The following is a 15,828-nucleotide window of genomic DNA, read 5'->3' on the forward strand; positions in this document are numbered from 1 at the left end:
TAAATACAATATAGAAAAGTGGATAATATCTCACACATACGTATGTTGGAGGAGGGTGTCGCTTATTGATTCCCGGCCGCTTAGCCTGAAAATAATCACACAGAAACTGTATTAATTAAATCACTGTTTGGCCCATTAGCTCTAGCTTAGTATTGGATTACTCTTACATATTAATTTAACCCATTACTATTAATCTGTATATCACCACAAGGTCGTGGCATACCAGCAAATTTTCAGCACATCTCTCTACACAGGCGGCTCCGTGTTGTCTCTCTGACTCTGACGCTTTTCTCCCAGCATTCATTTTAGTTTTCCCCCCCTTGCTCTGTTCTTTTGCCCTATCACAGCCCAAGACAGTTTCTTTATTCATTAACAAATAAAAGCAACACATAGAGAGAAGGACCCCCCACACCATATGTATATGTGAAAAAGCACTTAAATGTATAAAATGTCTTATGCTAAGGTTTGTTGACAATATGTAATATAAAATGTTATTTTAAATATGTGCACAGATTCATTTGTGCATTATGGATAGGCTTCACCCTAGATTAATTTTTCAGTATATACATACTTTTCTCCCCCGCCCCACTCCTAAAGACACACAGACATGCACACTCATTCACACATGCACATATATGCACATACACTCTCTCTCACACATAGACTTTCAAAAATAAGCACTGATAATGATTGGACATTTTTTTATCAGAGATTTATTATTCAGAACCAGTTATTCAGGTTGTGGGATAGTTATGGGGAATGTGCTTATCTTGCAAATTGCACATCCTGAATTTCATCCTCAAAATTCACAGTGGAAGAGGGAAACACTCCAGAAAGATGTCCTTCAACTCCATATGCACACCATGGCACATGCACACCATGGCACACACACACCATGGCACACACACACCATGGCACATACACACCATGGCACATGCACACCATGGCACATGCATACCATGGCAACCATACCCACAAATGCATTTTGCAAACCATGATAGTAATAACATTAATTTTGTAAACAGTTAAGCATGAAATCCAGCTTTCCAAATTCTAACTTGTATCCTTGTGAATATTATAAAACACATGATTGTTTGTGACTCAGCCTTAGCTCCATAAAGATTGCAAATCAGGTAGTGAAACCCATCTCCATCCTCCATAGCAGTTACCTGGGGATTTCCAAGGGAAAACTAAAGTTGATGGCACCCTCCTATCCTCCAGATATTTAAACCACTGCATGGTTGTATAACCTTGCCTTAGTTATGTTTTTAGTGCTGTGACAAACAGCATGACCAGAATCAACTTGTGGAGGAAAGGTTTTATTTCGTCTTGTAGTTCAATGTCCTTTAAGAAGGGAACTCAGGGCAGGACCCTGGGGGCAGGGAGTGAAGCAGAGTCCATGGAGGAGTGCTGCTTACTGGCTCCTAATGGCTTCCCCAGGCTGCCTTCCTATAAAACCCCGGACCACTGCCCAGGTATGGTAGTTGTCTGAGACCTCCACATAAAACATCCATGAAGAAAATGTCCCTACAAGCTTGCCTACCTGACAATCTAATGGAAGCATTTTCTTAGTGAGGTTTCCTCTTCCCAAAGAACCCTAGGTTGTGTTAAATTTACGAAAAAACAACTGACATAGTCCTGATCTCAATTTTATTACTAATGCAATAATAGTAAACTCAGAGGAAAGTGGACATGAACATGTTCTATTGCTGATTCTCCTGTGAAAACTGTAATTAAATTCGGGCCACTTGTGTAATCTGTAGTTTTCCATATCAGGATCCTGTACATTGCTCATGATCTTATATCGAGGAGGGCATGTGTTATATGTAAAGATATTTTGTGACAAGAATAAAAATAAAGTGATATGATGAGGTTGGAGAGAGGTTCATTGGTTAAGAGCATGTGCTGCTCCTCCAAAGACCCTAAATTTTAGTCCCAGCATCCACGTGATCAGGTCACAGTTAGAGATGCAGAGAAGTTGGGTGGCCATGAAACCATTACTAATATTATTGATTATTAAAGTATTGTTTGAAATATGTACAATTTTCTTGACATGGATAGATGAACTGACGATATTTTTTTCTTTCAAAGAAGTAAACACAGATGTGAAGGGTTTTTTCGCTATGATATTTACCATCATGATGTTGACTTGTTCCGCCAGTTCCCTAATGCTGTCTCCAGGGGCAGGGCAGATTGCAGTGGGTGTACCAACAAAATTCCTTGTGACCATTTACTTTGTGATCATGCTGGTGAGTATGAATTATGTTCTTCTGAGAGGGAGAATTTCCTTATGTTCTTTCTTGCACATGTAACCTGCTTGACTCATTAGGACTTAGGACAGAGGCCTTATTCTAAGGCTTATTATGGTCTGTAGGAGAGAAGGAACTGCCTTTCCTCCTAGGCTTTATGGTTACTGCTCTGCTGTCAGTCCTATAAAGGGAGAAGCCATGGAGCCACCTGAGACAGACGTGTTGAAACTTTGCTGGTAACCTCATGTAGAAATACACAGATTAATGGAGATGGGTTAAATTAAGATGTAAAAGCTAGCTGATAAGAAGTTAGAGCTAATAGGCCAAGGAGTTATTTAATTAATACAGTTTTTGTGTGATTATTTTGTTTCTAAGCAGCCGTGACAAACCAGCAGCCTCCCCCAACATGGTTGGCATGCTGTTTCTTATTAGCTTTTACCAGAAATTTCTTGGAATCATATTACAAAAATGTAATAAAATAGAACTTCAAGAAATTGGTGTAATTGGCTGATTCCCCAACAACAAGACAGATTGCTGTCTTCCCTTAATGCCAGTGTGAGAGACTTGCCTGCTCTTTTAACCATAGCAGAGGTGATTTGGTTTATTCAGTAGTCTCTAATGGGAAAGCATAGTTGGTGGATGAATTTACTCTTTCTCTTTGCTCTTTTGGGCACCCACCACCCATCTCCCAAATAAACACATTGAATCTTATTATTACTTTCAAATACCTAGCCTTAGCATTGCTTGTCTCTGGCTATTATTTTTTTTTTTTTACTTATGTTATCCAATCTACCTTTTGCCTCTGGGCTTTTTCCTTTTCTCTTTTTATTTATTTTTATTAAAAATTATTTTACATACTACTTCCTGTTTCCACTCCCTTCCCTCCTTCAGCTCCTCTTACCTTCCCCCAACTCCATCCCTCATCAACTCCTTTGAGAGGGTAAGCCTTCCCAGGGGGAGTCAACAAAGACTGGTACATCACTTAGAGGCAGGACCAGGTTGTCCTCTTATATATAGGATGAGAAAGGTATTCCTCCAAAAAGAATGTGCTTCAAAAGGTCAGTTCAAGCACTAGGTTTAAATCATGGTCCCACTGACAATAGTCCCACAGACTGCCCAAGCCACACAAATATTGCCCACATTCTGAGAACCTAGTTTGGTTCTGTGCAGGTTCCCCAGCTGGCAGTTAGGGATCAGTGAGCTCCCACTAGCTCAGGTCAGCTCTGTCTGTGGGTTTCCCTACTTTTTCATACTTCTGTGTATCTTACTCTCACCTTACTCTATGAGTGGCAGTATGAATCGGTGGCTGTGTAGCTGAGCGGCTGGCCCCTAGCATCCTCCTCTTCTCCTTTCCTTGTTCCTCCATCCTCTCAGCTTTCTCCTCCTAGTTATTCTCTCTGCCTGCAAGCCCTGCCTATCCTTTCCTGCCACATTATTGGCCCTTCAGCTCTTTATTAGACCAATCAGGTGGGTAGACTGCAAAGTATTTCAACTTGACAAAGTTAATCAAATGCAATATAAAAAGAATGTGTCATATCTTTGTATTATTAACAAATGTTCCAGAGAGTAACATGTGTAACACATCTTAAAATAATATTCTACAAGAATGATCAATGTAATTGTTCAGCAGTAGGAGTCTATCTCAGGGCTCATTTTGTTCTGAAAAGTGTTAGAAATTGTGGAAGATTCCAGACTCCTCATCACTTTCCAGTATTAGCACACCATTAATGAAATTTCTGTAATTGGCTACCCAATCATTGTCTTTAATGAACATGGATTACACATGGTGGTGTCATTGGAGAGTCTGTGGGACCATTGGGAGGGAGAGACTTGGAGGGGAAAGTCTGTTGCAGGACAGGAGGGTGTTTGGGTGTTATATTCCTGTCCCCCTTCCTCTTTCCTCTCTGCTTTATACTGTCACGTGACGATGTGAGCACTTAGCTTCCTCTCTGAACTCCTTGGCTGCCCCCTGCTGCCTGCTACCTGCTGCCTGCTGCTATGCCTCCCTGCCAAAAGGCCTCTTGTCACTCTGGAAAGCCAAGGCCATGGATCTCTTTCTTCTACAAGTGGCCTGGATCATGGTGTTTTGTCTCAGAAACAGAGAAGTAACTGCTACATTTCCTGTTGTTCTCGCAATTCTTCCCTCCCCGTCTCATTCTTAGTTTAGATTTTATAAACCACTGGTTCTACCTAGCTGTGCCCATACATGCCTGTGAAAATGTCCATCTACTGGTGCATGGGCAGGCTCTCATGGGTCACATCCTTAAAGAAAACTGGCTTTCCCTCTCCCATCAGTCATCACTGCCAACAGCTCCTCAGATAAGGGAAGGAGTTCATGGCCTCCTCTCCTCCATGCTGGGATTTTGTCTGTCTTGAACTTGTACAAGTGTTGCCCATGCTGTCACAGCTGCTCTGCATTCATATGTGTCTCTGTCCTGTTGTGGCAGGAAAACACTGTCTTGTTGTATTTTTCCACTGCCTCTGGCTCATACAGTCTCTCTAGTCTCTATCATAATCCTTGATTCTTGGGAGGAGGGTGTGACATCCAGATGTCCCATTCAGGGCAGGATCCTCGGTCATCTCTATTCTCTGTATATTGACCCGTGGTAGGTCTGTCTTAATAACTGTCTCCTGAAAAAGGAAGCTTCTCTGAAGAAGGTCTGAGAAGTACTAATCTGTGGGTATCACCACAATTCATTAGATTCTCCCTTGGCACCTATGACCCTACTAGACACAGCTTTAGACAGGATTTCCTTCTCGTATAGCAGGCCTTAAATACAATCAGAAAATGAACGGTTGGTTAGTACTCTGTCTGATGTTCTCCATGTGTTTTTTTTTTTATCCCAGGAAAATGAAAAGCAGAAAAACCCCAGATGAGATCATTACTGTCCTTGAGCATACTTGCGACTTTACCACGAGCCTCCTGAAATCCCTACCGTATATTTCAGAATTTCTAGCTTACTGCCCATAGTGATAGCACCCAATCAAGATGGAAGTCATTACCTATAAGTGATAAAGAGAAACTGATGGAAAATCATGCCCCATCATGTTAAGGATTAGACTCAGAGTAATCTGTCAAGCACGCTTGCCTGGACTGTAGATTAGTTTCTGTAAAGGAAGCCTTGGCATTCTGGTTCTTAGACCTAAAACCCTCTACCATTTGGGGGCATTCTTGCTGGGGTACAATGATAGTGTTTTCATCTGTGTCATTGTTGGGGTGCCAGACTCTCAGGGCTTGTGACAGTAGACAAACATGGCTCTTGTGGACAAGACGATCAATAGAGATTGATTCTGTTGCCATCCCAGAGCATGGACCCCAAAACATAGCAGAAACAGCAAGACTCAGAAACCATTTCCATCAGCACTACCCATTGTTGATTCTGGTCATCCTACCTCAGAATATAGAAGGTAAACAGAGTCACCTTGAAGCCCAGAACTGCCTGAGCACTGTTACAGAAGATTTAAAAATGAAATGCAGTTCTACAGTGACTCCAGTGTGTTGGGTGGGAGGGTTAAAGATGACAGAATGTGTTCATATACATAAGAGGGAAAATCCTGTGTGACTCCATCCTTTTTCCCTTCTTATGTGTGGTTATATATTTAAGGGGAAGGATATGGGTGCACAACAGAGTAAGTTTTTCTGGGACTATATGGGGAAATTTCAAAAGGAATACATCAGATATTACAATATTAAACTGTCTCCTGGAAGTCTCCCTAAATTCTATGAAGTAGACTGACCTTTGTTGGGTTAGGAACCCAGAGGAAATTCCACAAATACCAAATAAATAAATAAACAAACTAAAAGAGAACTTTAATATACAGTGGTAAGAGTGTACCAGCTCCTCATATGGGTAGAGCCTTCTCCCTTCCCCATGCCGATGCTGGTGTGATGAAGACTATCTTAGAGTAACTCAGAACTACACACATTTGTTTAAGATTAAAGTCATTCTCAGAAGTACTGTGAGGCTCTCTGCACATGAACATTACATATCTCCTGTCCTATGGAGTCCACAGCCCTTCCCACCAGGAAATGAAGTCATTTTCACATCAATTGTGTTGCAGGTCACTCCTCCACTTTGCTTTCTCTTAGGTTGCAAAGTTTTCACCCAGACTACTCTGTTAAAATTTCCAGTTCATGGTTTCCTGCTTGGGAACCAAATAAAGATAAAAATCTGAAAATCAAAGCAGAAAGATGTTAAAATAGATCTGGGAGACCCCTTTCCTTTGTTGTTAACCAATAGCACAGTTGAGAAGGTTAAGGAGGTAGGACACGGTACATCTAAGTGAAAGACTGCTGACATCATTGTCCAGAGGATATGTACAGTCTTAATACAAAGAAAACATTTAAAATATTATAACATTTAAAAGTCTTGCTTATTATTTTGAACATGATTATAAAAACTTTTTAATGTAAGTAAAAGAGGTTTAATAACAGTTTGTTTTGTTGAGTGCCTAATCTTAACCTTACCTAAGAAAACAAAATAAAACAGAACCAAGCAAACAAAGAAAAAACCAGAAAACTTTCTCTGCTGGACAAGTACATGTGCCCCAAGTTGTCCCCTCTGGATCATCCAGACAGTCTTTAAAAATAATTCTCAACAGGAACCTAACAATCCCTCATAATCTAAAAGGCATGGAAAGTTTTCTTCTATAATTTTATTAAATATATTTTCTGGACCATTGAGCTGCACTTCTTCTCCTTCTTCTACTCTACCCACCCACTGAGACAGTGGGGCTGATCTATTGGGAGCTCACCCAGGCCAGCTGGGCTGTGACTGAAAAAGCATGGGATAAAACCGGACTCTCTGAACATGGCGAACAATGAGGGCTGATGAGAACCCAAGGACAATGGCACGGGGTTTTGAACCTACGTAATGTGCTGGCTTTGTGGGAGCCTAGCCAGTTTGGATGTTCACCTTCCTAGAAATGGACGGAGAGGGGAGGACCTAGGACTTATCACAGGGCAGGGAACCCTGACTGCTCTTTGGACTGGAGAGGGAGAGGGAGAGGAGTGGGGGGAGGGGGAGAAGGGTGGGAGGAGGGGGAGAGGGTGGGAGGAGAGGGAGGGAAATGGGAGGCTGGGAGGAGGTGGAAACTTGTTTTTTTTTCTCCTTTTCTCAATAAAAAAATGGAAAAAAAATAAAATAAAAAAAAAAGAAAACCCATACAGGCAAATACTCACACATAAAAAAATAATAATAATAAAAAATAAAAGGCATGGAATTGGCAGAGTTTACTCTCTTTTTACCTTTGCTACATGTGCTTGTAAAACTGACATATAGACTGAATACTTGGGTAATCTGTACAGCGCATATGCCCAAGAAGTGATTGCTACATCTGTGCGGCAAGACATCGCCAGGCTCAAGGATCCCTTTCCTTTGAGTAGGCCCCTGGTCCTACCCGAGCAAATGGCATATTGTCTTCTTTAAGAGTACACATGGGGGTATTCGAGTTTGCTAGAGTCTATTGTTCTTGTTCTTAGATATGCAGACAGGCCCACTGAAAGCCTCTAATCAACAGAAAGGATGAATTATTCCTCAAACAGGGGGATGGATTCTCTCTCCAATGGGTGCTGATTCCTCTGACAGTCTTATTGTTGATGTTAAGGATTTTCCCCCTAACCTGGGTCTTTTTTATTTCCATGTGAAATTCAATATTTTTTCTAATTTTAAGAATTGCAATAAATTTTGATGGGTATTATATTTAATCTATTAATTGTTTTTGGTAGGATGGATAGTTTCATAAGTTTTATCCTAGGAAATATAATCATGGGATGTCTGTCTCTCTTATATTTTTTCCTCTTTCCTTTTTTTCAGTGTCTTAACCTTCTTATTGTACAAGTATTTTATTTGGTTAGATTTATTCCAAGATTCCTCTTCTTCCACTTCTTTGAGGTTTTGTGAATGAGACTCTTCTCTCATTTCGTTCCTATTATATTTGTAAGTTGTACTTGGAAAAGCTCCTGACTTTTTTATGCTTGTCATGCTTTTTTATTACAGCCTTAGGGAAGGACCTAAGACAACTGGTTATTGTATAAAATTGCTACATGTGACCTTAGAACTAGTTATGAGACCAACTGGTGTGTTTTCTGTATAACCGTTTGGTCAGGTGCAGTCTGAATGCATGCACACACAGCCATTGTTTGCATATTCTAGTGTATCCAAGACTGCATAGGGCAAGTCTTAGGTGAACTTGATAGCCATCCCTTATTCATCCCAGTTCATCATTCATAGTATCTGTATAAACTGGGTATTATAAAAAATCTAAAGGGGAGTTCTAAATATGTACGATGGGTGTATTTAAAGTTTAAGAATGTTCATAGATTGCGTGCTATATTAAAGATTATGTAATATCTGTAAGTTTGGCTCCTGCAGAGTGCGGTGACTAGTTAGCCTTTAAAACGCGCATGGAGTCTTAGCTTTGCAAAGAGGGAGAATTCTGTTTAGAGTTAACTGAAAGAATGTCTTAAAGAACTGGTCTGAGCACTAACGGTCAGAAGGTTGAAGGGGTCTTGAAGAGGAAGGATCTTGTCTAGAAATCTTAGTTCCTGTACTGGTGCTAATTTATGGTTTTCCCCTTTGTAGTTTACCTTAGGTTTGTCAGTATTTTTAGTAAACGGCATACAGGGCGTCAGATGGATTCAGTACTTTAGCATTCCGCATTATGGATTTACAGTAAGTTGTCCTGTCTCTCATTGTATTTGGGTTCTCCAACTGTAGTCACTGAAATGATTCCAAACCAAGTCCTTTCCTCAGCTGTAATCTCTAGCTAGCCACTGCCCAGGAATTTCCTTCCAGGAGCAAGAGATGAGAACTTTCCTGTTGGTTTTTGCAGAAGGTCAATGTGTCATCTGAGATTTTCCCCATCACATGTTATTTGAAGGAAATAAAAAGTGAGAAGAATTCCAGGGTAAAGGGGAGGTAGATGATATGATGAAAAGCAAACAGTTGTGATTCTGCACAATAAGGAAATAAGGAAAGGATCAGGGACTAAGATATATAGTTTATATCAGGAAAATAAAAGATATAGAAACCATGTTATACCCAGAGCTATACTGGTTTTGCTACGCTTTTTCTGGAGGAAGTGTGTCTTAATAGAGTTTCTTATTCCAATAATCACAACTGGTTTTAATGAAAACAAGCAAGATAATATTGTTACTATAAATCAGTAGTATTGTTTTAAATATAGTGTTTACAGGGGAATAGACTTGGAGAGAAGGAGGAGCCTGGAGTAGCCTAGTTAGTGAGTCCACCTCTTAGTAGCTTGGAAACCCCATCATTTCACTACTAACCTTCAAGTGTGGGGGAGGGAAATGCTTTGCTGGGCAGACTGAACTTGGTGAGAATATTTTTGTTTAAAAATATTTCTACAAAAGATAAATATATTTAAAGATTACAGTCAATATTGAACTTGAATTTATAGCTGTGTTTATTCTTTGGAAATTTATAAAAATATTAAACTATTTGCCTGTCCCTGTTCCTGTTTGTGTTACAGGCTTTGCTGCACAATGAACTCCTGGGACAAAACTTCTGTCCAGAAAACAAAACAGCAGAATTCAGTAAATGTCAGAACATAGTAATGTAAGCTTGACTTCAGTGTCATGATGGGGACATAGAATGCTCCTAGACTTAGAGAGGAAACCCATCCTTTCAGGGTTAACACTCTGCTCTCTGCGCATTCCCCAGAGTGAGTCATGGTAACCAATGCACTGTGGTTACCATGAGTCATGGTAACCAATGCACTGTGGCTGTGTTTTAATCCTACTACTCCACAGTATAGATAATTTTCAGAAAGGGTTCTTTAGGGACTTTTAAAAATAGCTTGGTGTCTTGATTGTGGGTTTGAGTTGTTTCAGAACCTTTGAGTTTGACATGGCTGCTCTGATAGTTTACAAGGGCATACAGTTTCCACATGTATAGATTATGGCACCTGTGAGCAGAGCCCAAGAATATCAGTAAAACAAAGATAAAAGTGAGTGAAGTTTGTCTGCCAGATTTCAGGGAATTTCCTCTGCCCTACACTCTGGAAGACCTTAAGAAATCAAAGGGTGGTGCACCTCTCTCTGTCTCTCCCCCCCACTTCTCTGAGCCTGTGTTACTCTGTGGATGTGCAAAATGTATTATAATAAGGCTTGTCCTATAATGAAAAAATATACATTTCACTATGTTGTAAGGAAATATCATTTTTATCTAATACCTTGAAAATACCTTTGCTTTTTATAATTATTCTCATTAATTTGATATTGGTATGAAATTAGAGAGGAATATGGTGATATGTTAAATCTTTCACAGATGTTCAAAATAATAGTGAATTTAAATTTGAATTACTGATAAGAAAACAAGTGTTGAGAATATCTTTTTTCCCACATCTCCTTTCTCCTGTGTGGTCTGGTATCTTTCTAATAGAAATTCCTAATCAGTTTCTGGTCAGCAGGACTTGGATGGGGAAAGTGAAAACAAGGAGAGCCATGCACAGACCGCATATCCATAAAAGGATTGTCTTCACAAGAGGAAGGAGAAATCTGTCCTTTCAGTGGATTTGGGAAATGTTAAATTCTATGAGATACCAGGGAATGGAGACACACAGGAATGGAGACACAGAGATGGAGACACATGAGATTAAGAGACACATGAATGGAGACACACAGGGATGGAGACACCTGAGATGAAGACAAGCAGAAATAGAGATAAAAAGGGATGGAAACACACAGGATTGGAAACACACAAAGGCAAAGAAACACAAGGATGTAGACATGTAGGGGTGGAGACACACAGATGTGGAGAAACACAGGGATGGAGACACACAGAGATTGAGACATATCATGATAGGGATACACAAGCCGTATTGTAGTCCATCCAGAATTTTTACCAGCAGCTGCTTTTCTAAACTATGTCTGGATCCCTGCATCCTACTGTGCTGCAACTGCTCCCCAGGCTCTGTCTGGAGTCAGGGGCTCCTGGGGATGTTCCACAGCTGAGCGTCCATGGTCATTATTGCTCTCTTAGTACATGACAACAAAGAACTGACTTCTCTCAGAAACCCTTAGTCTCCTCTGGTCCTCGGTCTAGAAATTGATGCTGTTAGTTTGCATGACTGTGTGTTGAGTCAGGAGAATTACACAACGCTTTGGTCTCTTAGAGTGTCCATGGGTGTAATTAATAAGCAGAGGATTCTGCTTTGCGAGAAACAAGTCCTTCATCTCTGCCTTTGTCCTATGGAGAGAGCAGCATTGTAGATTTAGAAATGAATGACTCAGTTAAGACTATGAAGTTGGATCTTAGTGTGACTTTATGAACTTATCCACGTTTACTAAGACTACTTCCTCTTTGCTTTTAAATAGATGTGATAGCTGTGCTTCTTCAGATGGTTTTTGAAATTAACAAAGGAACCTCATTCAAGTAGTTTAGATTGACATAATATATAACAAAATTGTCAGTACACCAATACTACTATCAACTAAATATAAAGATGAAGTTTTAAATGATGTGTTGAAAAGGAAGGAACAGTGAATGTACTGAATAAGCTTTGAGATTATTTTTGTGTGTGTTGAATTACAGATGCACTGGAGAAGAATACTTGGCAATCCAGGGCATTGACCTCTCATCGTGGGGCTTCTGGAAAAATCACGTGGCCTTAAGTTGTATAACAATTATCCTCTTCTCACGTAACTATGTGGAGTTACTAGCTTTTATGAAAATGAGACATTTTTTAAAACGGTCTTGCACTTTCATTGAAGTAATATGGCCTTAAAAAAATTAAAACTTTACCAATCGGTGACCATGTCTGAGGAGCAGTAGGTAGCTCTTGAATTTCAGGAGTTTGGCCCACCAGAATTCAAGGCACTGATGGGTGGATCATGGATAGGCAAGGCCCCAAGGGCTTTGGCTCCAGAATGTCTCTTGCTACTGCTGTGCCTTTACATTTTTGCTGCTGCCATTTTTCTCTGGTATTTGCCATGGTGTGAATGAGTGTGAAGGGATTCCCCTGTTTTTGATGTAGTGTGATTATCTCATGGAAATACCATGAACTACAAGGCAGTTGTACCTATAGATTATAATGAAGATGATTTCCTCATAAGCTGTATTGTGTAATTTAAGTAATGATTTTACAATAATAGTGGTAGTTCAAATTGAATTTTGATGATCATGGATTTTTATCAAATGTAGTAAGTGATTATGATAGAGGTTAGTTTAGTGCAAAAGTTAATATAGGTAAACATAGGAAATAGTATTGTCCAAAGCCCTGATACAGCAGGGACTGGAGAGGATAGAAAATAGAAACAAGGAATTGTCATAAAACTAAATGTTAATAATTTCTCTTAAAAAACATATAGACTATTGCTTAGGTTAATAATTATGGAAAACAATTGAATCCCGGGAGTCTGCTCAAATTCTTTTTGATATTGGGAAATGTGTTCTCAGTTTTCAGTGTGCACCATAGCTGAAAGAGAGCTGAAAAACAATTGACTTCATGTAACTAGAAAAGAAAGAATGTTATGGTTAATTATCAAAATGGGACAGACTCTAAAATATGAAAAGTGAACCTAGTAGTCTGTTTTTCAGACAGTTATAAAAACTACTGCCTAGGTAAGTAGTTATGGCTGAAAGGCTCCTGATCTACGAGAAGTCTAAAAGATAAATATTTAACTGTATGTGGGTGCTTGAGGATAGTTTATTTTTCACCTGTAATACATAGAATGTTTAATCATGTAAGGGAAATGGGAATCATGCTGTTTCTTACTTGTATTCGTTGTAATCATTCAGTAAAAAATAAAATGTAACCACATTGTGATTTTTATATTGTTTAAATATTCTGGTGGGGTACAGAAGTTTTAAGGAAAAAAAATAGCGAGAAAAAAACAGGAAGTGGAGGAAAAGGTAGTCATCAGGATGTAGAGGAGAAGGAAGTCATTAGGAAGTAGAAGAGAAGGAAGACATCAGGAAAGAGAAATAAGAAAAAAATCAGGGTAGAACAACAGAAAAGAAAAATATAGGGTAGAACAAGCAAGAGAAAGAAGAATAAAATGAATAACTAAATTTTGGTCCTTGTGTACCCATTCGTCTGTTCAGTAGCTTGCACGCTCTGCATTTCCTCTTAGTTTCTCTGTCCTGCTGAAGGTTTGCCATTCATCAACACCCTCACTGAGATCCTGACATGTTGGAGATGTGTATGGTTGTGTGTTTCCCTTCCTTGCTGGCCACAAAGAGTTAAGTTTTGTCCCAATCGCTAGCCTCAGAGAATTCATTTTACTTCTCAGATAGAAAAGTCTATGGGAGTGATTATTCCTGTTACTCTCTGCAGTCCCTTCAGTTCCTGACCTGCTGAATGCTGGTCGCTACAGGAGTAAAACTTACTATTATTTTTTGTTGTTGTTGCTGTTGTTGTTCTGTAAATCCAACCAAAAACCAGCAACTAGCATTTTGGGTTCTTTGGTATAACTTTTCTACAATTGTTTAAAGAGATTTGATTGCAAACTGTCTTCTAAATATTTTTACCTATACGTATGGGCACAGGCTACAGCCAGCATTACCCAGGTAAGATTCCATCTGTAATGCGCTGTGGTGAGTGCAGAGACTCATGACTGATAAAGGTACTGACTCTTCACTGTTTAACCCCAAAGAGGGCACAAATACCATCTTCTCTAATGTTCAGAACTGTATGGAAGACTATATAGATTACAAGAACCCTAAAATGAGAAGAACGGCTGGGATTACTATATTATGGGCATGACATACACAGCCCTTGCAACCATGATCTGTCTACTACGTCTACAACTACCTGCACAAAAATGGGTCTCTCATCCACAAACTAAGAGTCAGGGAGGAACTCAAGAGAACCGTATTCCATTCTACTGAACTATAGCTACAAGTAGATTCTGATGGATTGACAGTCATTGATTTCACATGTATACTCACAGGAGAGCCAGCTAGGCTCCAGTGGACAGTCTAAAACCCAGGGTCACACAGAGAGCCCTGATTAAACTCTGTGGCTCACAAGAGAGAACACAAAGACAGGAATGTGGGAAAGAGGCTTGTACAGAAGGTTGAAAGAGGGGGTTGAAAGGGAGATAAGAAAGGTGGGAGGGAGGAAGTATGGTTGAAATGCATTGTGTACATATATGGGACTGTCAAACTTTTGAAATAAAAATTACAAATATAAAAAAGAACATCTTATGTAATGTATCTAATGAAGACTTTTTCTATTCAGTTTCTGTTATATTCTAAATAAGCAACAGTCAATTTTCTTTTAAATTATCAAGATAGTGACAAACTTAATTGTAACGTAAAGGTACCAAGCACCAAGGTAATGTTCTTAAGTATTACATCTTAGTTCATCTCACTGATAACAATCATGAGAGAAACCAATCTAATTTCTTTAACTAGAAAGGGATAATTTGTCCTACAGAACTTTACATTCTTTATAATTTTATATCTTCATCTTCACAATCAGTGCATATGTCCACTAAATGAATCCATCATTGGCCATTATCTGGTTCATAAGAAATTACAGATTCTTTTAAAATCATAGTTCTAAAATATGGTATAAAATCTGTTTTATTTCTAAAGTTAAAAAAGTCACTGAATTTGCCGAACTTGGTGTGGTGGTACAAGCTTATAGTGTCATTTAATATGCCATGTCCTTCTGTATATGTGTTACTTTTATTGGTTGATGAATAAAGCTGTTTTGACCAATGGCTTAGCAGAGTAAAGCCAGGCAATAAATCTGAACAGAGATATATAAAGAGAGTAGGTGGAGTCAAGGAGATGACATGCAGCTGTCGAAGGAGAAAGATGTTAGACCATTACTGGAAATTCATAGCCTTGTGGTGATACACTGAATAACAAAAATGTGTTCATTTAAGATGTAAGAGCTAGCTAGAGAAACACCTGAACCATAGGCCAAACAATTTATAATTAATATAAGCCTCTGTGTCTTAGTTTGGGACTGAACAGCTGCAGGATCTGGCTGGACAAAAATTTCCATTTACAGTCATTACTTGAGAAGTGAGAAGATCAGGAGTTCAAGGTCATCCTCAGGTAGATAGTATATTTGAGGCTACACTGGGTTGCAAAAGACACTACTTCAAAACAAAACAAAAACAAACAAACCATGCATGAGTGACTATGGAAACATCTTTGATTAGCTCATTAAATAAGATTTATGGATGGTGTTTTAGAGTTTGTATTACTTTGAAGAAACACCATGACCATAAAGCAAGTTGGGAGGAAAGGGTTTATTTGGCTTATACTTCTACATCACTGTTTGTCACTGATGGAAATCAGGACAGAAAGTCAAGCAGGGCAGGAAACTGGAGGCAGGAGCTACCACAGAGGCCATGGAGGGGGTTGCTGCTTATTGGTTTGCTTAGCATAGCTTTCTCAGCCTGCCTTCTTATAGAAGCCAGGATTATCTATCAAGGCTAACAGCTTGGATAAAAAAAAACAAAAAACAGAATCCATCATTCTGCTGCATAGATGAAACACTCCTCAAACTCAAAAACAGACAGCACCTCAGAGTAAATAGTTGGGAAAAAATTCCAAGCAAATAGACCTAATAAAGAAGGATAATATCAAACAAA

General features: G+C 39.2%; 1 protein-coding gene across 1 annotated transcript in view; it reads left to right on the plus strand.

The window, feature by feature from the left end:
• The window catches only part of LOC121440977 (ATP-binding cassette sub-family G member 3-like), a 55,318-nt gene extending 42,019 nt beyond the window's left edge, over positions 1–13,299 (plus strand). The window contains exons 12-15 of the mRNA XM_041642081.1: positions 2,092–2,249; positions 8,834–8,923; positions 9,744–9,829; positions 11,807–13,299. Coding sequence (XP_041498015.1) covers positions 2,092–2,249; positions 8,834–8,923; positions 9,744–9,829; positions 11,807–11,999 — 527 coding nt within the window. The 3' untranslated portion in view covers positions 12,000–13,299. The remainder of the gene's footprint in view (positions 1–2,091; positions 2,250–8,833; positions 8,924–9,743; positions 9,830–11,806) is intronic.
• The last annotated feature ends 2,529 nt before the right edge of the window (positions 13,300–15,828 follow it).

This window comes from Microtus oregoni, unplaced genomic scaffold, assembly GCF_018167655.1.
Source record: "Microtus oregoni isolate MIOR12 unplaced genomic scaffold, Mior012 000072F_ref0000427, whole genome shotgun sequence".
NCBI classification, from domain to species: Eukaryota; Metazoa; Chordata; class Mammalia; order Rodentia; family Cricetidae; genus Microtus; species Microtus oregoni.